We start from the raw sequence: 24,483 nt of genomic DNA, 5'->3' as shown, positions 1-24,483 counted from the left end.
TTTTTATGATTTCAAAACGAGTTGTCACGAGTGAGTAAAATCTTATAGGTTGTGGTTATTATTTGGGTGTTTTGTTAAACTAGAAACATTTCTGACTGATTGTTCTGTGTAGTTTTAATTGTTTGATACTAAGGTCAAGATGACACTTTTTTAACGAAGTAAAGCCATCACCAAAATCAAAAACACTCAAACACATCCATATGTGAGCTGATTACTGATATCACATCCCTTTCACATAATTAAGCCGAAATTAAGCTTAATTCTTTGATGATGACAAAAGTATGAAATGAGATCCATTACAAAAGAGTCTTTTATGTTCTAATCAGCATTGCTCTGATCCCTCCAGGTGTTTGGGTTGATGATGAAGGTGTTTATGTTTGCGAGGCCAAAAACCAGTTTGGATCCATCAAGGCACTAGCCAGAGTCACTGTTACTGGGTTAGGTATGGAAGTGTGTTGTTCTCCTAATCAATATCACAGATATTGTGACCATAAAATCTCACTGTAATTATCTGTCCTGTTTACAGAACCACCATTATTAGTTCAAGGTGCACCAGCTGTCACAGCGATGACCGGTCAGCCTTTGAACCTTCCCTGTATGTTATTAGATGGAATTCCTCTTCCTGAGAGAGTATGGACGCACAATGGAAAACAAGTGAGTAACGAGAGAGTTGCGGAATTTAAATTACCGTAAAATATATGTGTTGTGTTCATGCTTATGTTTTCCTGTCTCTAGGTGCGTGTTGGTGGAAGAGTCTTTCTAAGAAGTGACGGCAGTCTACATGTGGACAGAACTGTACCTGATGATGCGGGGACATACGTGTGCACCGCTATCAATGTAGCAGGATCAGCCAATATCACCGTCACAGTGGAAGTTCAATGTTAGTGGGCAGGTCATTTTTACAATTGAGTATAATTGATTTTCATTTTTTTTTTTTTTTACTTTTCATAACAAAAAAACGGTTGATAACTATTGATAATGGGACACACAAGTTGCCAATCCGTAATTGTTAAGAACACTGAACACTTCTAGTATTTGCACCTTTTTGAATATTAACAGGATAATAATAATATTCAATAATATACATATATTCTAACAATAATATTCTATTTATTTATGGCTAAACAAGTCCCATCTTAAGCGTGTTTGTATTTTTACTGGAAAACAAAACTTTTTTTTTTTTTTTTTTTTGCATTACGGTAACTCATGTGGTCCCTAATGAAGCTGAAATAGGTGCTAATATTAGAGTTTCATATTTAGAAGCGATAAGCTCGATTCCTTGTGAAGGATCTTTGGCGAAGTTCTAATTGTGAACCCGGTGGTTGTTAAGGCCTTGTGAACAGCTGCTATTCTGACCTACTTTTCCAGCCCCTCCTGATATCAAGGCTGGTCCCCTGCATTACACAGCCAACGAGGGCACACCCATCTCCCTGTCCTGTGAACCAAGTGGGATCCCCAAACCCACCATCGTCTGGTCCAAGGTACATCACCCTGATCACTTTACTGTGGTCCCTTTTTCAGTAATAGTGCTTCTGGCTGTGTCACCATCTCAGCAGTGACAGATTGCATTGTGTGAAAAAGTTGGCTGGAATAATTTAGCCTAATGGAAGCAGGAGAAGTGCTGATGCAGCCCATTCGTCCTTGATGCATTGCTTTCCCAATTGCCTTTCAAACGGATGTATGCTCACGTCCGCCTGCCCCTGTCATGGGAATTTAGTTTTCCACCGCTATTTCACAACACGATAGATTGGGAGTGCATTGTCCGCAGTATCCACTGTAGGAATGTAAATTGCTATTCTGGTCACATGTAAGAAGGTCTGCTAAAGCCATCTTGTTTCAGAGCAAAAAGGGGATTGGGGATATGCATGAGCAATGCCTGATTCCTGGTAACCTGAGAAATCGCTTCAAAGGTTTTGGACAGGATGTGCATTCCAATTTTCCCTTCAGACCAGCATGCTTGTTTCTAGGTGTCCGGGTTATCTGCCATATCCTTCTCTCCCCAGGGCAGAGATCCCTCAAACAGGCCTGTATCAGCACCTCTTGAGGCAGCTGATGGGAGTCTGTACATCCCCAGTCCCAGGGCAGAAGATGCAGGAGTCTATATCTGCACCGCCACCAGTGCAGTGGGCTACACCAGCAGAGAGATGCATCTGAGCGTTAACAGTGAGGAATCTCTTGAATAGAAGTCGTTTTTGATGATTTACACAAAAACAAATCGCTTTTTAAGAATTTTCTAACTGAGTCTCTTTTTCCGATAGGCAAACCACGAATTGTTGGTGTTGACGGGTCACAGGCGACGGTTAAAATGGCAGCTGAGGTTGGATCAGAAGTCATCCTTCCATGTGAAGTTCATGGAAGTCCTACACCTCTGGTGACTTGGAGCAGAAATGGGCAGCCCATACCCCCTGTAACGGCCTGGTAAGATCATAACCGATCCTGTCTCACACCATATTAATTACATTAATGGACTTTATAGGTAATTATAACGTACACTACAAAAGTCTTGAGCACCATATCGACATATTGAAGGATCATGTGACACTGAAGACTGGAGGGCTGCTGAAAATTCAGCTTTGCCATTCAGGAATAAATCACATTATTTTAATATTTCACAATTTATATATTTTTATACCTTATTTTTGATCAAATAATGCATCATTGGTGACATAAGACATAAAAAACATAAGAGACCTGTTTAAAAAAATTAATAATATAGACCACAAACTTTTGAACTGTAGTGTATCTTTTTCCACATTTTCTCATTTAACCCACCAATTGTCCTGCAATACTGAGCTCACTTGTCACATCTGACCCATATTAAAAAAAAATGCCCAAACATTCACCCTAAATAGTTATTCAAATCAAATTAATTCTGAAATGATTTCTTTACCCTCCTTTCAAATCTGTATGACTTTCTTATTACTTTGTTTTTTGTCCATACAATGAAAGTAATTAAAGGAATAGTTCACCCAAAAGTGAAAATTCTGTCATCATTTACTCAAATTACCCAAAGTGTGTAATAATAGAAAAAAATATTTTGGTACAAATTGTGAAAGGAAATGTTAAACATTTGTCACAGTTTGGACACACATCTGCCTGCGTTTGTTTTAATAATTTATTTAAAGATAAAAATCCTAGATAACATGCTGAAAGGCTAAAGTTCAAACGTGATGGAAGTGCTCCTTAATTGTGTTTCCTTACTCTTGACAAAATCACAAATCCCAGTTCACAAAGCTAAAAATCATGTGGCATTTATAACCGAAATCATTTGCACTGTATTTTCATTTAGAACAGTGTTGTTATACTTCATATTAAATGGCAAAAATGTGTCCTGATGAGTGATGAAGTTTTCTAGCTGAGACAAAATTGGGCCCTGATGAGGTGATGTAGCCCTCTATAAAAGGCTTCAGCTGTGTCAAAATTCACCCCAGCTGACTTCTCTTACCTCATTCTAACTCCCCTGGACAAGAACAAGAGCCAGCAAGTCTTCAACAAGAGCCACTGGTGCTCTGTTACAAAGAAGACAAATTAGATTTCACCCTGATGGACTGACACTTTGCATTTATTTGTCTTAAGTGAAAACCAATTCATCTGCATTTCATGTCTGAGAGTGTTGGAGTGTTTTTAATTGTATACAGAAGTACAATGATGTAACACAGGAAATGGAGATAAGAATCACTTATACTAGCTACAGTTGACATTTTTCCTGCTTTTAAAGGAATATTACGGGTCCAATACAAGTTTAGTTTAATCAACAGCATTTGGGTTCAAATCTGGGTTATATATGAGACACTCACAACATTACAAATATTAAAGTACTCGCTGTTTCAATAGTATATACATAAGACATAAACAATATGCATGTAAACATAATTTTAGTGAGAAAAAAAAAAAACCATAGTAACCTTTTCTGTGTAAAGCTATATCTGTTGGATATCTGGACACATTTATCTTTAGTTTCACTTTCATGGACTTCCAGTTTGTTGTCAGTCACATGTTTCTTTGTCTTTGTTTCCCGCCATTTATCTGTTCCCATGGACACTAATCTTCCACCACAGCTGCACATCATTTTGTTCGATACCTCTGTGGATTTAGTTCCTCTGTACTCAGTCTTTAATTGTCGGTTGTTGTGTGTGCGTACAAACATAAAACACATGCTATTATGTTTGCTACCCTCTAGTATCTAGTTTAACCCTTGTGCTGCATTAGATTTTTAACACCGTTGAGTGCATAAAGGACCAAAAATGGCCACATATTAAACATTGCCTAAAATATTATATATTATTATTATTTTCCACTTTTACCAAGTTAAATCTTTTAACCAGCATCAGTCCTCATCATAACTACCAAAAATGTATTCAATTTCAGGATTTTAACCCTTTAATTACCAGTTTTGTTTGCGAAACCATCGATTTGTATAAGAGGAAAAAACACAAAAATTCAATTATTTTCAATAAACTAAATGCAAAGAGAAAACTTTAGATTTGGATTATCACAGTCCCACTTTGCAAAAAATCCCACTTAGCGCGTTATAGACCAAAAATGGCCACCTATTAAACATTGCCTATTGCCTAAAATAAGGTGCATTTCCACCCATAGGGAATAAATATGTAGTGACGTCATCTGGTGGAATACACTATATAATGCAAATATAATGCTTTTGCTTCAAAATGAAAGGATGTTTGTGCAAAAATCATGTTTCATGTATTACTGACAGCCTCAGATTTAAACAACGTTTTAATGGGTTTCAATGGGCCATTTTTGGTCTTTATGGTGCTGAGTGTTACTATTTGATCTACACAGTGTGTGTTATACATATTTTGCAAAATGGGATCACATTTTTTACATGTGTCCAAAAAGTCACAATTTTGCCAAATTTCATACCATTTGCATTAAAACAGCCAAAATGGTCAAAGAAATTAAACTGCAAAAGACCAAAAATGTCCCTAATGCAGCATAAGGGTTAATAAAACCTTGTTTGTTTTATAATCCTGTTGACCATCTTTATCCTTATTTCATCCCAATTTTACAACTTTGTTGCATTGATTAAGTAAATGTAAACCCTGAAAACAATAATTTAAAATGATGACACATCAGAGATTAATATTTTGTAAATAAAGTCGATTAAGATATACAATTGAGGTTAAAGGGGTCATGAACTGGCTTTTTAAATTTCATTATATTGTTGTCTGAGGTCAATTTATGACATTCGCTTGGTTTTTGCATTCAAAAACATCAAAATGAATAAGTAATAGGCTATTTTCTACCCTAGTTTGAGCCTAGCTCAAAAACACTCGGTTTTTATGGGTGTCTCGCACTGAAGACTTGGAAGTAAACGCCCACTGGTGTGAGTGGAGAACAGTTTTGCATATTACAATGAGTTTCAACTCGGTCTGCAAATCTTGTTTACAAAACAATCCTCAGTGAAATGAAGCGAACAAACGGACAATGTTTTACCTCATCAGTTGGAACGTCATTAAAAATAAATTTTATCCATGCAGTCCTATTGGAATCCAGAGGAAGCATATGCAGCGACTGTCTTCTTCCACAACCAGGCACTGCACAATATTCTGTATGGCTTGGTAGCTCGATCCGATTTGTCATCACGAGGTAGGCCTATGTTATTTAGCTATGCGTGTAATGCACGAATTGGTGGGCGGGGCTAAATCTTCTTCTGCGGGGGTGGTGTTTTATACTCTTTGACGTCATAGTTCCCCACTTTGAAAAACGAGTCGTTTGCTGAGCCTGGTGTCAATAAAAGCTTTTATTGGACTAACAAGGACGTTTTCAGTTCTGAAACTTACAGGATAGTCTTATAGACGAATCCGGCGAAACTACCGGAAGTAAGCGGGCGCCATTACTGAGCTGTTGCTGGGTAGCGTTGCCCCATTGCCTTCTATTGTTTTAGTTGCAACTTGCGTCCACTGGAATAAACAGCCCGCGATTTACGACTGTCACTAACGTTACAACGTTAGCCCTTGTATAATGTCAAGTGGGTAAACAGTTTCCGTTATAAATTGTTTCAATGGTGGCAGTAAAATTTCAATTTTGAAGAGAAAACATTGTGAATACCCCGGGTCGACTGCCCCTGTCTGGAGCCGTACGGTTTACAAAGATTTCCTGGGCGAGTACAAGACGCGGACATTCGCGTATAATAACAATTATTTAATGACATAAGTAAAAAAATATAATAAATGTGTGATATAGTGATCAGCAAAATCTCCTCTCTTGTTATTTTTTCTATTCAATTTACATGCTATGGTCATTAAATGGCTTTCCTGAGCTGAATGTAACGTTATGTGACATAATTGTTCTCCTGCTGTTATATTGACCTCTTTCCATGGTTTAAAAACAGTAGTTGGTCGATATTATGTATACTTTCTATCTGTAACGTTACCTTACCCTTGCCCGTTGCAATGTAAAAATGAGATAAATAATGGACACAAATGAAAAACATGAAATTGTTTATTTGATTTCATTTATTTATTTATTTATTGTTGCCAAATGGACAGATCTTTTTTTAGTTTCCTCGGTAGCAAACGTTAGCCTAGCTAGCTTGCCAAGCTATTTTCATAAATAATCTGTAAGATCGTTTGTACCTTCATCTGTGACTGGACTGGAGGCCAATGTTTAACATCATCAACCTAACAAGTCTGCCTGGCTGTAGCTGTCATCAAGGGTGCGTTATCACCTTATCTCCGAGGTTTGTTTACATACCGGTGCATATGTCTATGCCGGTGTAACAGCTCAGTAATGGCGTCGCCACAAGATGGCAGCCTACACAAGAACGCTCGTCGGATTCGTCTATAATATGATGACCTCTTAGATGCCAAAAGCTCAAGGAAATTTTGAATTCTCAGTTCATCACCCCTTTAAAATACTGCAGTCACATGGATTACTTCATTTCCTTACTTTTACTTTCTGGGCCTTAAAAGTGGTTGTTGTGTATAGGTTGTCAATGGAGGGACAGAAAGCTCTCAGATTTCATTAAAAAGATCTTCGTTTGTGTTCCGAAGATGAACAGAATTTACATTTTTGTGTGAATTAAACCTATAAATTAGCCAGACTTCGACATACTCATATTCTAGTCAGAATGTGAGTCTGGTACTGCTCCATAGGGCTTTGGTTATGAGGTGTCTTAACCAAACCAGGAAAAAAAAAAAACTCTGCACTCAATTGGATAAACCTACAACCAATCAGAGCAACGCAGTAAGTGACAAATGTTGAGCGACATAGAACTACAGAACTCAACTGCACGCACACTGGAAGAAGTAGTAAAATGAGTGTAATCCGATCTTTGCCAATGTTGTAAAAAGAATTTAAGGATTTGCGGAGTACTTGCAAACACGAAAAGCATTTTTGAGAGAAATAGAAAAGGTGAATATACGAACAAGTTCTCCGTTTTTGATTAGCTCTCGACAATAAAGCAATCAAATCTGCTCGCATTTGTCGGCCCTGTCTCAACTTTATAACACGGTAACAGCGTGACTTAACTGATTTTAATAAATGGAGATCATCTGTCCATCATCGTATAAAGCCCGCTCTGGCAATTTTATTGGCCCAACGATTTCTGAACAGATCATAATACTCCTCAATGGATTGAGTCCAGACCGAACTTCCCAACCAAAAAATGTTGTTGGCGGGATTCGGGCTGGCATCCATGCTACCTATAAACAGCTTTACAGCTCAAACAATGCACGAGTGAATGAATCTTTATTGTCCTCTCATGGGGCAATTTTGCAGAATCACATACAGTATGATTCAGTTCACAAACATAAAAGACACAAATAGACACAACCCTCTACAATTCAAGTAAATCACTCGCATGTGGGACCAAATTTCACGAGAGGGGACTAAACAAGTCTTTAAGTAGCTAGTAAAATGTATGATTACAATCACCTGTAATTGAGTTAAATAAGTTTAACACAGATATCATTTCATTGCCTGCTGAGCTCTGCATGTATGTGTGATGGAAACATCAGTATTGGATGTGCATTATGTCTTAAATTGACAGCAGCCTAATATTCTACCCAATATGTAGCAGTCTGCGATTTTAATGTTAATCAAACAACACTTCAAAAAATGACTTAATGCTCTTGACTGAATCAAATTAAGATCCGACCAAAAACCTGTAAGAGAATATGTTGGAGAACAGTTTTTTTTTTTTTTTTTTTTTTAACCCCAGTCATCATGAATGTCCTGTGGACCAATCGTTAGAGGTCCAAGGTTGAAAATCACTTTGGGTTCAATGGAAAACTGATGTGAAGTTCATTACGTTAAAGTTGATGTATTTGCTAATCGGTAAACGGATGATGACAGTGGGGCTAGGTATGGGGATCAGAATTAGAGCATGCTGGAGTTTTTTTTAAATGGAGCTGAAGAATGTTGATGGCATTAGTCAGAGGGATGCAGTAGATAGGTATTGCAAGGATGTATGGATGACAGCTTTACAGTAGGATTAGGTAATAGGGTCTGTCTGTAAAAGTTGTGAATTACTGGAACATTGAGGCACTCTATTCCTGGTAAGAAAAGGTATCAGACCTGTGTGTGTGTGTGTGTGTGTGTGTGTGTGTGTGTGTGTGTGTGTGTGTTTAGTGATAGTCACATAGGAAGAAGTGTAGCCTGCGTAATGTTTGAGTCTCCAGGAACTTCCTGTCTCATAAAACAGCATGTCAAGTCTGCCTGACGAGAATAACACTCCACTCCAGAGACATCTGCCACACAGGAAAGAAGATTATGTGTGGAAAGTGTGTTTAATATAGAATCGGTGACTGTGGGGATGTCAGGGGTCACAGTGCTTGCTTTAACCTTAAAATTTGGAGTAATTGACTTTTTTTTAGCTTCTTTCTCTTTCTCCCCTGATTCCGAAACTCCTACCCTAATGACCACAGTCCAAATCTGCCAGTGTGCACATGTGTTTCTACAGGCTGGTGTAAACAGCCCCAACATGGGCTGCATATGGTGCACATACTGATCCATCCAGAATCTGCTGTTTGTTGGAATTTACTGGGGGGATTTGAACTAATCTAAAAATAAAATGTTGTATATTGTTGTGTAACCACATTTACTGTATTTAAGAAGGCAAATCTCAATTTCTTTGTCATACATGTTTTAGGTGCCAGTTGTATTGCTAAGAAATGGAAAAATTGCAAATGCAATGCATTTCATACCAGATTTTCAAGTTGCCAATCATAATAATTATTATCGTTATAATAATAATTATTGGTTTGTTAAACCAATATCAAAAATACAATATACAAGATATACTATATACAACAAGTACACTAAAAACATATATGCAACTATAAAAAGTGAGTTTTAAGCAAGGATTTAAAAACACTAAAATATTAAGCATGTCTCTCATATGTAAGAGAGTTCCAGAGTTTTGGGGCAAGGGAGAAGAAAAAGCCCTGTCACCCATAGAGTGCAAGCAAGTTGAGGGAATAGTCAGAAGGCCAGAGTCAAGGAGCGAAGATCACGCCTTGGAGTGTAAACAGTTAAGAGCTCAAATAAACATACAGGCACTCCAAAACTGATGCTATTTCAGAAATATTCATTATAAATATTCAAGTTGGCTGACATAATGCTTTGCAAAGAAGGAATGAAAAAGAAAGTCAAAAATCTCCCCTAGACTAATGCTTAGTCTAGCATATAATCGGAAATTCTTAAAACAAAACTGTGCTCCACTATTTAGTGACCTTGGGGATCTACTGTTGTAAGGTTCCTCTGGAGGCAAGTTATATAGAAAACCCAAGTGCAGTATATTCAACAATAACATATAACAAGATCAAAACATAACATGAAACAAAATGAACATGAACAGCCTCTGGCTCGCGTGATTTGAACAGTCTCTGGATGGGCAGGCGTGACATGAACAGCCTCTGGCTCGCCGGGCTTGACGTGAACAGTCTCTGGCTTGGCAGGACTGACGTGAAGCACAGGCTGGTCAGGCATGACTGAATATCAGGCTGGACGTGAAGAGACTCAAGCTTGGCAGGCATGATGTGAGGTTTGGCAGGCTCAGGTTTGGCAGGCATGACGTGAAGTGGCTCAGGCTTGGTAGGCATGACATGAAAAGACGCAGACTTGACAGACATAATGTGAACAGACCCAGGCTGAGAGGTTACTGTGGGTTTACGGGGCTCCTCAAAACTCACCGTGAACGATGAGCCACTTAACAGCAAGGTGTAGTCAATGTATGGGTGACTCCCGACAAACATAACTTCAGGAGGGGAACAGGACACGGGACGTGGCATGGCAGAGACAGGCCTGTGACATGGAATGGCGTGGGCGGACCTGGTCCGTGGCATGGGGTGGGCGGATCTGGCAGTGGAGGAAGCCAGGGTGGACCAGGCAGTTCAGGTGGCCATGGCGGTGTGGCCTCCATGGCCCCATTAAGGGGCCTACGGCCACGGCTCGGCAGGCACATCGGCTCGGCCATCTTATCCGGGGACATTGGCTGGGCGGGCGTGACGTGAACAGTCTCTCTCTGGCTCGGCGGGAGGGCGTGACGTGACGTGAAGTGTAGGCTCGGCAGGACTGACGTGAAGAAGCTCTGGCTGGTCAGGCATGACGTGAATATCAGACTGGACGTGAAACTCAGGCTCGACATGAAGAAGCTCAGGCTCGGCGGGCGTGACGTGAACAGTCTCTGGCTCGGCAGGACTGACGTGAAGAAGCTCAGGCTGGTCAGGCATGACGTGAATATCAGGCTGGACGTGAAGAGACTCAAGCTTGGCAGGCATGACGTGAAGTGGCTCAGGCTTGGTAGGCATGACATGAAAAGACGCAGACTTGACAGGCTTGATGTGAACACACCCAGACTGAGAGGTTACTGTGGGTTTGCAGGGCTCCTCAAAACCCACTGTGAACGATGAGCCACTTAACAGCAAGGCGTATAGTCAATGTATTCCTCTAGGGAAAAATGAATCCCCCCCCCAGGCAGTTCATACAACTGTTTTGTGACCTCATTAGTCCACATGTGCAAGACTAGTGAGAAAAATTGTGGGAGGTGGAGTAGTTTTTCCCAAATGGGGTTTGTTGAATATAGTAGCTTGTAGCTTTTTTCAGATTTATTACTTGAATTTGTATTTAGGTTGCTATAATAAAGTTGCTAAGCAAATGTTCAAAAGACTGCAGTCCAAATGAAACCAAGCTGATTTTCTCAATTGGTCTCAAATGTGCAAGTTAGAGGGCTGTGTGCATTACTTACACTCTGTCCCAATGTGCTTACTATCCATCCTTAATAGTATGTGAGATCAGAATAAGTGTGTTCCAAAGAATAGTATGTTGAAAAGAATATGCCAAAAGTCAGAGTCCAAGTCCATATTGCCCACAACCCATCGCGCTTGAGAGTAATATGTGCAACTGGCGATTGAGTAGATAAAGGGGTTTGAGTGACTAATAATCAACATTTAACCTGGTAAAATATGTAATCATATCCGTGTTGTGTTTCATTTGCAACCACGATATGAACTTTTATAAAGATCAAATTGGCAAAAATATGCAAAACTATGAGGAGAGTCTCCACAAGAAAGACCCACGACTGGCAGATCAACGTACTGCTTCTCGCTTCAATATGGTAGGACATGAAAATTAAATTAAACGTGGAGGGTGTTTACAGTGACAAGATTCTATGTGATAGAATGCCCCAAATTATCTACTCTTCTGCTACACACTCAAAAGTATGCACTTTTTTCTTTACAAAAAGAGTACATATTTTTGAGGCGTAGTATAAGTAGTCAAATTGGGATGCAACATTATTCTTTAACAGATATGCTCACTCTAAAACATAACTCCTATGACTTCAGAGCCTGACCTTTGATCTCTTCTTACACAGGTTCACCGTTCTGCCGTCTGGTTCTCTGAAGATTAGTGATGTCAGGCTGATAGACAGTAAATCCTACACCTGTTCTGCTGCTAACCCAGCTGGCAACATCTCACTGTCCTACAATTTACAAGTACAAGGTACAATCCAATAATCTCAAGATTTATCTGTTGAAAAAACCTTAAAATTAAATGAAACGGAGTAATCAAAGAAATTACGAAATCACATTTAAGCAGCTGTTTTACTGCACTTTTTGCACTTTTAACCAGCTGGTGGTGAGCATACAGAGACTTCTTTAAAAAAAACATTAAACAATCTTACTAAACTCAAACTTCTGGACAGTAGTATATAAAAACTCCATGGTACCTTTTGTATAGTGTGGCCTGTGTAGAAATGTATTAATTCCCTGAGATAAACAAACTACCAAACAATGAAGAAGCCAGACTTTTAACTTTTTTTATCCTTACAGCTAAACCGAGGATTCAGCCAGCACCTACATCTCTTAAAGCTCTGATTGGCCAGACAGTGGTGTTGCCATGTGTGGTCCAAGGAGAGCCAAGCCCTCAGATCAGCTGGTTTCACAAAAGACTTCTTGTGGGTAGTGACAGGATGCTGAAGATCCAGGCGGTCCAGCATTCGGACAGCGGGACGTACAGCTGTGTAGCCAATAATAGTGCTGGAGAAGATACCATTGAGATTGTCCTGGAAGTGTTAGGTACGTCTGTTGTGCATAACGATAAACATTTGTCATTCTACAAAGAACTCTTTGCACATCAAAACATTTTAGAAAGGCAGTAAATCATTCCATATCCCTAGGGTAGCCAATCTAAATTATGACTAAACATGACTTATATGCATTTGTAGGCATCACCAGTGGATTTGGAAACAAATCCCCGTGTTTCTGTGCTCTCCTCTTTGACCCTTAAGTTGACCTTTGGCTTTGGGTCTTTTATCTTAACCTTGTGAACTGTGTATGTGGTTACAGAGGGCCCCTATTTTGAGACAAATGGAGAGACCATCATCGACAGTGTGGCTTACAGGAGAGTGGTCATCCCTTGCCCTGCACGAGGTAGGTCATGGAGAGACCAACATAACATAAACTAAGTCATCACCTGCATATGATTTTGGTTTTCGGATATATTTCTGTACATGTTGTGTATTTTCTTTTCTGCTCCCGTGGGTTAATGTTTGGTTTATTATCATTTGGAATTTGGAATACTCAAAAGAGTATTCTAAAACACTAACTGTAATTTAAACATGAGTTGTTGGTGGTCTAAAATTGTTTAACAAGCAAAACATCTTTTGTCAACCAGCTTTACTAGCTTTTTTTATTTTGTTGCTGAACAGTGTGACTGCGCTCGTTCACCAGCAAGACCAGCACCCAACCGCCATAAACCACTGCAACTTGCAGTGAACATAGATTTATGCAAAGAAATCATCTCAGGTTATGACTGTAACCATAATTCCCTGAGACAGGCAACGAGACAATGCGTCAATGACGCTTTGGGAACGCTTCCAGCGTGAATATTTCGCAGTAGCTTCCACGCTGTCAGAAAATCTACCAAGGAAACCAGCCCCTTGAGGCTGGCCTCTGGTATAGTTGAGACAGCCAGTCCAGGGACCTGAAGCCTACTGGCAGGAACTACTTGAACTGTTTTCAAACCTCCCTCATAGGGCGCGAGTCTGACGCAATGTCGAGTTGACACTGCGCCAAAGCCTCGCTGGAGACTGCTGCGCCCCGGTGCACCAAGGGTGGTTTGGGGCTGCCCTTACTTGTCTGATGCCGGTGGTGCAATTTCTTTTGAGCTGAAGCCTTCTCAACGTGAACAAGGGCCCTCGGGACCGGCTTATGCTTTAAAGGCTTTGGCTGCTGTGGTACGTATGAGAAACTAGACGGCTGGATTTGCTCAAGCCCAGTAGCCCCAGGGGGTTGGACATAGCGAGGAAGAGATATTTTAACCACCTCTGACTGTAATTTGGCCACCTGGAGACTCCTGACGACTGAAATAACCGCGTCGCCGAAGAGACCAGAAGGATTGATGGGAGCATCACAAAAAAGCTGTATCTCTCTGCCTTGTTTTCCATCAAATTTAGCAAGAGATGTCTCTCAGTGGCCACAAGGGCTGTCATAGACCGCTCGAATGCTCTGGCGGTCTCCTTAATAGCCCCGATAGATAAATCTGTGGCCCAACAAAGTTCTTGAATTCCATCAGGCCTCACTTCCTCACTTTTGTCCAAATCCCCCAGCAGGTCACCCTGATTTAGAGAGAGAAGTCGACAACTTCAAGGACGATGCTGAACCAGGAGACAGATAGCTCGGCAAGCTTCTGTTCTACCCGGGGCACCGCCTCATATCCATACTCTCTCAACCCCCTAATATCTGAATATACTTGAAATAGCGGCTGTTACAAGATGAGTAATGTTTTTCCCATGATCTAGACAGCTTGCTGTGAAGATCAGGAAAAAATGGAAGGTGTCGTCAATCGTGATGGGGTTGAAACAATAGAGGGAAGGAAGCCCCTTTTTTTCTGTTGGCTATTCAATATTTAATTTATCTACATCCCTAGTAATCACCTCCACCAGCTCCTCATACACTGGGGAAAGAGATGGCGAATCCTCTTCCCCCATGATTGTGTCACTTTCAATGCCCAGCACATCTACCTCCTCAGAGGTAAAGCACTGAAGCATTGGTCTCTCTCCCTGGGCAGAAGAATCTGCAGGCGTTGCACAAAAATCGCATGTTTTTGCTTCAACTAAAAAATTTGAGCTGAAACTTCACAGACACATTCTGAGGACACCTGAGACTTATATTTCATCTTGTATAAAGGGGCATAATTGGTCCCCTTTAATTTATTTGAAAAACAAACAAAACAATAAAAAAACAATGACCCCAAACTTTTGTACAGTACTGTATATGAAGAGTTCAGATGAAAAAGCCTCTAAATGCCATTTGAAATTTTCTTCTAGAATGGTCATTTTTATCAAGCTTGTATATTTAAGTTCAGTAATTTCACTTAAATGACAATTAATAGGTTATCTTCATTGCCATTTAAGTGAAATTACTGAACTTAAATATACAAGCTTGATAAAAATGATCATTTTAGAAGAAAATTTCAAATGGCACTTAGAGGCTTTTGCATCTGAACTCTTCATATATATATATATATATATATATATATATATATATATATATATATATATGAATAGTTCAGATGCAAAAGCCTCTAAATGCTATTTGAAATTTTCTTCTTTAATGATGATTTTTTATCAAACTTGTATATTTAAGTTCAGTAATTTCACTTAAATAACATGCCATTTAGGTGAAATTACTGAACTTAAATATACAAGCTTGATAAAAATCATCATTAAAGAAGAAAATTTCAAATGGCATTTAGAGGCTTTTGCATCTGAACTCTTCATATATATCTATATATATCTATATATATCTATATATATATATATATCTATCTATATATATATATATATATATATATATATATATATATATATATATATATATAATGTTTGCAATTGATGAAGTAACACTAATTCAAGCAAGCAAATAAAGGAATACTTGTAATTTAAAACAAAAATGTAGTCTGTAGTACTTATAATTAGCGTGTGTGTGTGTGTGTGTGTGAGGGAGTGATGTGATAAAAGCTGTCCTGAAAGCCGTCTTTGTTTCTTTGGGCATCTTGCCACATGGTCTCTTTTCTCAGCGCAGCCTCGTTTTGGCTGCTTGTGACATCCTCGTTCGGTAACACTTTGCACAGGTTTAACAACTCAATTCACATAAACAGACCTGGAGAGGAAGTCAAATGCCTTCACTTGCTTGGAGTGGGAGGTGTTTGGTGTGAATTTGTGTCTGTTTATGAAATTCACTACTGTGCTATACCCAGCTCTTCTCGTACACACTGTAAGCTAATAGGTGTTGTTTTGATGGAAACCTGCCATGGCAACCCTGCAAGTCGTGGATATGACATGATGTGTGTGTTTGTGTGTGTGCGCACAGCAGCTGGAACGCTACTCTTCTCCTCTGTCTCTGTGGGCAACATCTGCTTTCCTGTATGAGATGGCCCACTGGGAGAGGAATCCTAATTAGGGACTGTTGCAGGAGTTTAGGAGGAGGGCTAAGAGCGAGAGTACAGGTTTTGATGGGTCATTTTTACAGCTAGAAAAGAGGTGGTTAGCAGTCTGTCTTGAATCTGAACAAAGATTGTCAATTGGAATTTGTGCCGAATTGTTTGTTTTCCTGCATTTGTGCTGTATCTCTAATGTTGTTATGGTGACTGAGAATTTCAGACATCTGTGTTGCTCTTAATGAGGGGTACTTAATACAGATATGACAGTAAATGCTTGCAAATGGCTGTGCTGTCTCGCATGTTTGGTGGCAGATGAAGGAAAACATTATGCTTTGGAGAATGTGTCTGTGAAAAAAGATGACATTTCGAATAATCACACTTCACAGTAAAATAGCAAACCGAACACAAGCTTTACAGTCGATTTGAACTTATTGTGTTATGATCAAGGTTATTTGAGTTAACTAAAACATTTAAATCAAAACCATAAAAAATTGGTTACATTTTAGTTTAGGGTCCAATTTTCACTATTAAGCTAGTTAACTAGATTATTAGCATGTGTATTACTAGGATATTGGCTGTTTATAAGTACTTATAAAGCACATATTAATGCCTTATCCATTTAGTTTAACTAAACTAATAAAAGTAAAATAGAAATGAATAAAAACTATATATAAATATTTTTAAAATATTTATAAAGAACAAAAGAACAACATTTATTGAAACAAAAATATTTTGTAAAATTATGTTTCATTGTCACTTTTGGTCAATTTAATGCATCCATGTTGAATAAAATTATTGCTTGAAAAAAATTGGTTACAAAATTTCAATAATTTTTAAGAGGTTTGCCAAGGGCCCATAGTGGGCACCGGCCCCCTCGTTGAGAACTACTGCTTTAGCATCATAATGATTTTTATATGTTTGAAAATAATCATTATTTTTGCAAATCTGTTTGCAAAAATATTGTTGGTTTAACTTAAAAAATTAAGTAAGCTGGTTGCCTTAAAATTTTAAGTTGATTGAACTAGAAAAAATTGAGTTAATGCAATGAAGGAGATTGATTTAATCATCAGAAACTTAAAATAATAAGTTATCTGAACTAAATAAATTATTTAAGTTGATTTGACAAAAGAAAAAAATGTTGTGATAAAAAATCTTGAAAATATATATATTTTTTTTACAGAAAAAAACTAGTGGCCCTTAAATAATATTTTTTTTAAAACATCTTTATACAAAACATGCATAGTGTTTTGTTGTAATAGAATGTCTCAATCCTGCAGGTGTGCTAGATAAGGAAGACATTTAATATGTGTCAACAGGAGTAGGAGTAAAGAAGTCTGTCCTTTTCAGACCGATTAATTTCATCTGGCACTGAAAGACATGACCCCACCCAAGGAACGCACATAAGCCTCTTTTTATAACGCGCATCATTTGAAGTATTGTTCGAGAGATTTCTGACAAATAAACTGCTCCTAATGTTGTCCTGTAATGTAAATGGGGCCAGGCCAGCTGCACATCATTCTTTAAGTCACAAAAACAATCAATCCAAACATTATGACTCTAAACATCTGCTCTGGGAGTTCTCTTCCACTTCTGATTGGCTTGTTGTTCAGAAAAAAAATACTGACTTATTGTATACAGTGTTCCCTAAAAGCATTTGGACAATTAAGATACATTTAAACTGAATGTCTTTAAATTACGTAATAAAATATTACACCAAGTGACATTTATACGATCGCACAAACACACTTTTGAAGTAAAATACTTCACCCAAAAAAAGATGTTAGAAAGTGAAGACAAAAAGTATACACTTTGTAGTTGTCAAGCAATGATCAAGTTCATAGTTAATGTGACAAACCACACCTGTGCTTACTCTGATAAGACACCTGTGTGAATTTGTCCTTAGTTGGCACCAGTTGGTTACAAGTTATTTCAAACAATGTTGGTTCTGAGAAAAGTTCTAGTATCTTATATTTGCAAACCCTGGTGAAAAAAAATATGCTATAGTATTCTTACAGCCACACCAATTTATCAGTATACTTCAAGTGTGTTAATGATTAGTTAACTTGAAGTGTGCTATTTTGAAACTAATGTTGTACTAAGTATATTTTAATTGTAATTCATTTATAGTAAAGGATAACTTTAAGTGTATTTAGATAGAGAGGGGGGGACAGGATCAGGAAAGGTCCTCCAGCCAGGACTCGAACTCAGGTCTCCCAGCACATGTCAGCACACTTGCCCACGAGGATGTCGTGTGTGATATACAGTATATTTGAGTAAAAGTATAGGCACATTAATACCTTTGGCTTATTCCAAATACTACAAATTACATACTTTGTCTTCAATAACAAATGTACATTATTAGACAAATAAAACTTATTGTAGCTATATACTATACTATAATGTATTTTGAAAGCATACTTTAAATGCATTGTTTTAATGATCATTTCCGCACACATTTAAAATATACCTAAAATATATATTTTTAGAAAATATACTAAAGTACAATTATTTTAAACTGTGTTAAAGTGTTGTATTGTGAAAATAGGTAAAATTATGATGCTAATTGTGATATCTTGTAATTCGAATGAGGCACTGGAAACGGTGGTTGCAATACTCAATAAGTTTTACTGATCACTTCCAAGAAAAGCGGCAATCATCACACATCCACAGCTCCGTGCACATTGCTGAGCTTCCTGATCACACTGAGTCATGTGACTATGAACCAATCACCTTACTGCCTTCGATCCATGAGAACCCCCAACAAATATAAAACAAGTTTATTACACTAATATACTTTTAATAGTAATATAGTACAGTTATTGTTAGTATATTTCCAGTGTACTATTGAAAAAGGGCATATCAAATACAATAAAGTATACTCTTTTTCACTATAGAAAATGCCTCCTGGTTTGATATTTTTAGTCATCATTCACTGACTCTCATGTCGTTTCAGACCTGTAGGACTTACACTCCTTTGTGGAACATAAAAGAAGAAATTTTCAAGAATGTTTCAATTGTTTTGTCAATATATACTCATTGGAAATTTTCCTCAACCTACATTTTTGCAAAACTCCAAAAACGTATCTGTACATGGTCACAGTTTCCAGCTGAAAAACACTAGTGGCAGTAAAACACCAACAAACTGTATTTCATTTCATACACATTATAATTTCAGGGGAAGATTATTGATTAACAAAGACTTATTTTCAAGCTGTTCCTTGTACAATACTATGTCATGAAACACTTTTCCCATAGTTTGATTTGTAAAGTAACATTTTAGTTTACTTTGTTTGCTGTTAAGGATAAAGCCCGCCAGCACATTGATGTGATTGGTTAAGGTAAATTTCACATCCCGTTTTTGAGACTGTCTTTGATTCACCGGAGTTTCAAAGAGAACATACTCTTGAAGTGCAGCATTGCACTTGCAATAAAAAGGGCTTGAGTACTAGTAAACATGATTCATGATAGAAGAGCTCAAAGACTTGGCTACAATGGCATCGTTGCTTCAGCAAAGTATTTATCTCACGTTTTCTTTTCTCTTTTAAACTCTCGGTTAGGTTTAGTGTATGCGGTACATAAATTTCAAACACAATAGAGATTTAACCTTTTAGTGTCACTTACTTGACATTTAATTTGTGAATTGGTGCGATTCACACGATAACCAACGTCCCCAGATTCAAGTTTATTAGATAAAACGGAAAGCTCTTTTATTCGCTGGACATTTCACTTCAAAAGTTTTTGAAACCTGCAAGAAGAAATCTAATGTAATATTTCAGAAATGTTGTCACCAGCACGGTTTTCCAATGAAGCTGCGTTGTCCATACAATGAAAGTCAGTAGAGTCCAAATCTACACTGACGGGACCACACTGACTTTCTTTGACAAACACTGATACCTTCATAATTATCCCTTTAAGTCTGAAAGTCTAAACATGTCCAAATACTTTTTGGACCGCTTTTTTTCTTATTATATTCTTTCCACCATTTTATAGGCTCTATATGTCACATGGAAGAGTTTCATCTAAAGCGCTCTGTGTGAAACCAAACACAAGTAATCACTTCTCAGTCTCTGTCATTTCTGCTTAAAAGGCTTTTGAGGAGGTTTAAGACATGACTGTAAAACAAGTACAAGGTTAAGAGCCCCTGCCCCCTGCCCCGTAACTTAAATCTAAACCTAGTAAAGTTCATAACACATCTGTTAAAGGGGTCTTGAAGGCTGATAGAGGACCTCATTGGTGTGTTTAAACTACTCCCCTTACTGTTGTCCAGAAGTCTCTAGACTTTTGTCTTTCAGCTATAAATCTAGTGTCCTTACGCTTGATCATTTCTCTTCTGTGCAGTGTCTGGCATCTTCACTCCGGGTGTTTCACCTTGAAGTACTGTTTGACAGGATACTGAAATTTACTGGCATCCTCTTTGTTGTCTTGCTGTCAGATGGATGGATATCGTGTCTTCTTTTTAAGCTCTGACGAGCTGTGTGTTCAGCGTGTGGTGAATTCTGATTCCTATCAATGTCTTATCTTTCACACCGTTTCTCTCTGTCTCTCTCAATTGTTCTTTTTCTGTTGACATCCCTTTGCTAGGGTCTCCTGCTCCTTGGGTGCGATGGTTCAAAAATGGCCTGGAGATCCATATGGAGCGATCAGAGCACGGTGTGTCTCTGGGTGATGATGGCTCTTTGGTGATTGGCTCAGCTTCAGCCAGTCACAGTGGAGACTTCAAGTGTGTGGCCACTAATGAAGCAGGATCAGTGGAGAGGAAAACCAGGCTGAAGGTCAATGGTGAGATACTTGCAGCATTTTCAGTGGCCAATGGCTTTATAATACATTTGAAATTAATGACTATTTAGTCTTATTTAGATTGTTGATTCCCAATCAAAGGGCTACATGAAGCATTCCTGTCACAGGACAAAAATAATCTACTGCAAATTATAAAGTATTAGATTAATTAGATATTTTTTCAATATTTAAAATTATTATGCAAATATAGAATCTTTTTTTTACTGTTTTTTTTTAACTTTGAATGATTAAAAGTAATTAAAATGACCCCACTTACCATTTACTTACCCTCAAGCCATCCTTGCTGTAGATGACTTAATTTTTTCAAATGAACACTTTCAGAGATATTAAATAATATCCTGGCTCTTCCAAGCTTTATAATGGCAGTGAATAGAGAATGACATTTTGAAGCTCAAAAAAGTGCATCCATCCATTATAAACATATTCCACACGGCTCTGGGGGGTTAATAAGGGCCTTCTGAAGTGAAACGTTTGTGTAAGAAAAATATCCATATTTGAAAATTTATAAGCAACGCATCGAAAGAGTAACTCCTTGACCTGACGCATGACACAGTGATGAACGTGAAAATGCAGAGGATAGAGCAACATAAAACATCACGAATTAGAAGTCTAAATTGAGAATTGTCTGAGGATTATGAAGAGCTTGATATTGTTACCTATTTGTTTGAAATGCGAGAGGCGTCAAAGCTTACGATTACTCCTACATCGCATCAGGGGTTACTCTTTTTGCGTAAATCAACTTGCGTAGACTGTCTGTTTGAAGCTAGTCATTTTAGCTTATAATGTTTTTAAAATGGATATTTTTCTTACAAAAACACATCGCTTCACCTTAGAAGGCCTTTATTCACCCCCCTTAGCCATGTGGATATCTTTTATGATGGATGGATGCAATTTTTTGGGCTTCAAAATTTCTTGAATTGTATTCGTCTGAAAGAAGAAAATAAACACCTAGGAGGATGACTTGAGGGTGAGTAAAGTTTTCATTTTTGGGTGAACTATCCCTTTAATAATATTCATGATAATACTACATATATCCGGTATAACATATATGTAGGAGCTAATTGAAACATATTTCTGGTTTTAGAGTAGGTATTTATTTGAAGCTGAATGATTTCTGTGTCTACACAAATCTAGTTCCTCCAGAGATCCAAGACGATGGTCAGGGTTTGAATCTGACTGTCACACTGAAGCAGCCTCTGACACTGGGATGTGATGCTTTCGGCACCCCAAACCCAACCATTACCTGGACTAAAGATAACAGACCTGTAGGTTTCCTCTTGTAGGGGGATTTTTCATAAACATTTTGTCATATATTATGTTGTTCTAAATATGTATTTTTTCTTCTGCTGAATACAAAAAAGCTATTTTGAAGAATGTTGGTAACCAGACAGCTGACGGTATTAGTATAGAAAATAAAGTAGAAATAAAAATCAATGGCAACCATCAACTGTCTGGTTACCATACTTCCTCAAAATATCTTCTTTTGTGTTTTAAAGAAAGAAAGAAACGTTATTTTGTTTAGTATTGTTTTTCAATGCAACCTGAATGACTCTCCTCCAGTGTGCTGCTGGTAGCATGGTTCCACCTTGTGGCCATGAAATTCATCATAAGTCTTGGCCGCTACTCTTGTAAATCAATTACCTGCTCTGTGCTTCTAGGTTCTGGAGACCCCAGGGGTGTATCTGCAGAATGGAAAAAGGCTTTTAAAGATTTATCGTGTTCAGCATGGTCACGCTGGCCGCTTCTCCTGCACTGCCCAGAACTCTGCTGGGGAAGCCAGGAAGGAGTATACTATTGTAGTACAAGGTGAAATATAGATAGACAGGCATTGTAATTTTAAAGCAACCTTGAGATAAACAAAACAAAGTGTTGTTAGGCAAAATAATAGACCTCGTTTTTGTCTTTAACTTGTTTCACGAGTTCACACTTATATACAATTAGAGGGGGTAAAGTTTAATGCGTATGTGGCGTGCTGTCTCCGAGCTCGGAGTTCGGCCCGAACCCAGAGTACTCCCCCAATGTAAGTAGTTAGGACTAGAAGTGTGGAGAAGGGGCGGTGGAGGTGCTGCTAAACTGAGTCTATATAGACACCTCTTGATTGTTGAGTGCTCTCTACCCATTTTAATTTGTTAATAAAAAAAATCATACCATTTGACTCCCATAGTTTTTTGTTTTGTTTTTGTTGGGTTGTTCCAATGCTCTTAGAATGGCCTTAGAGTTACTCTTAGTTGATTTTTCATTTGTTCTTATGTTTATTTAGCTCCACCAGCAATTTCAGGTTCCTCAGGAGTGCAGGAACTGACCATCATGGCGGGGCAGGAAGTCGACATGCAGTGCAGAGTTAGCGGCCATCCACTGCCTACAGTGGAATGGAGTCACGATGGAGAGTGAGTCAATGACACACACACTCACATGCTCCTCTTTCCCAGCTTCTATGCTCATGTGTGCTTGTATATACCCTTCCTCTCTCTCAGGGTTTTATCCCGTAATGGAGACCCTCATGTGGAGTTTCTGGAGAAGGGGCAGGTGTTGAGGGTGAAGTCTGTCAGGCCGAGGGATCGTGGCTTGTATCAGTGTGTGGCCAGTAACAATGCTGGGACTCAGACACGGCAGTTCAGGCTGAATGTACAAGGTAGGGATGGGAATCATAAGTAATTGAACAAAATTTCCCACAAATTTCTATCAATGATTCTTTTATTAAGTAATTAATTCTTACAAGCTTTAAAGGTCCCCTGAAATCAAAATGTAGTTTTTTTTAGTTTTTAGTATGAACATGTTAGCCTTAAAGGGATACTCCACTTTTTTGCAAATAGGCTCACTTTACCACTCCCCCAGAGTTAAACAGTTGAGTTTTACCGTTTTCGAATCCATTCAGATTGTTTCTGGTCTCATTGACTTCCACAGTAGCAAAAAAAAAAAAAAAATACTATGGTAGTCAATGAGATATATGTATATTCTAAATATCAGAAAATCGGCTGAATGAACTGATATACACTGGTCATGCTGTATGTTTTTGATAAAATACAAATAAATACAGTATATATGTATATATTAAAATAAAACTCTCATAGTAGAATAGTACTCAAGAGTGATTTATTAAAAAATCAGAATACACTGTTTGGACTCTATTATTAATATTATTCACTAAAAAGAGCCATTTCTTTATTTATGATTTTTTTTGTCCCCATTTTTTCCAAAACAACCACCATGTCCTTATTGTCCTCATTATCCTCCAATTTCTATTCTGTCTTTTCACAGCTGCTCCCATGATTCGTGACTCTGGTGAGAATTCGGAGGTGACTGTAGTTCTGGGCTTCCCTGCTGTTCTTCACTGTGAAGTTGAGGGGATCCCACTTCCCACTATCACTTGGCTAAAGGACAACCAGCCTATTGTGTCCAGCCCTCAGCTCACATACACACAGGGTGGACAGTTTTTGCGTGTGGCTGCGGCCCGTGGTGACGATGCTGGCGTCTACACCTGCCGAGCAACCAACCCGGCTGGAACAGCACACAGACACCACACGCTAAGAATTTTGGGTAGGTAGGCATGGGACTCATGGCTGAATGCTGTTTGTTTTTGTCAGTGATTAATGCTGTGCCATTTCCTCAGTTCCTCCACAGATAGAGGGGGATTCTACGACTCTCAGCTTTGGCAGAAGAGAAGAGAAAGTGAGAATTAATGGGACATTGATCTTGTCATGCCTGGCCAAAGGATTTCCAGAACCTGTCACACAATGGTTTAAAGATGGACAGGTCCGTATATCTGTTTAGTATCTC

General features: G+C 38.4%; 1 protein-coding gene across 2 annotated transcripts in view; it reads left to right on the top strand.

Moving 5' to 3' along the window:
- Positions 1 to 24,483, top strand: part of hmcn2 (hemicentin 2) — an 87,535-nt gene that overhangs the window by 29,941 nt on the left and 33,111 nt on the right. For both annotated transcript variants that reach the window (XM_089119536.1, XM_039680967.2), the window contains exons 17-32: positions 347 to 442; positions 527 to 654; positions 736 to 880; positions 1,369 to 1,481; positions 2,004 to 2,163; positions 2,259 to 2,418; positions 11,840 to 11,967; positions 12,297 to 12,542; positions 12,813 to 12,896; positions 20,491 to 20,688; positions 21,841 to 21,971; positions 22,365 to 22,512; positions 22,967 to 23,093; positions 23,181 to 23,338; positions 23,965 to 24,243; positions 24,317 to 24,459. In XM_089119536.1, coding sequence (XP_088975662.1) covers positions 347 to 442; positions 527 to 654; positions 736 to 880; positions 1,369 to 1,481; positions 2,004 to 2,163; positions 2,259 to 2,418; positions 11,840 to 11,967; positions 12,297 to 12,542; positions 12,813 to 12,896; positions 20,491 to 20,688; positions 21,841 to 21,971; positions 22,365 to 22,512; positions 22,967 to 23,093; positions 23,181 to 23,338; positions 23,965 to 24,243; positions 24,317 to 24,459 — 2,444 coding nt within the window. The remainder of the gene's footprint in view (positions 1 to 346; positions 443 to 526; positions 655 to 735; positions 881 to 1,368; positions 1,482 to 2,003; positions 2,164 to 2,258; positions 2,419 to 11,839; positions 11,968 to 12,296; positions 12,543 to 12,812; positions 12,897 to 20,490; positions 20,689 to 21,840; positions 21,972 to 22,364; positions 22,513 to 22,966; positions 23,094 to 23,180; positions 23,339 to 23,964; positions 24,244 to 24,316; positions 24,460 to 24,483) is intronic.

This window comes from Pimephales promelas, chromosome 14, assembly GCF_988280905.1.
Source record: "Pimephales promelas chromosome 14, fPimPro1.hap1.1, whole genome shotgun sequence".
Classification (NCBI taxonomy): Eukaryota; Metazoa; Chordata; class Actinopteri; order Cypriniformes; family Leuciscidae; genus Pimephales; species Pimephales promelas.
This window is presented reverse-complemented; position numbering and strand designations above follow the sequence as displayed.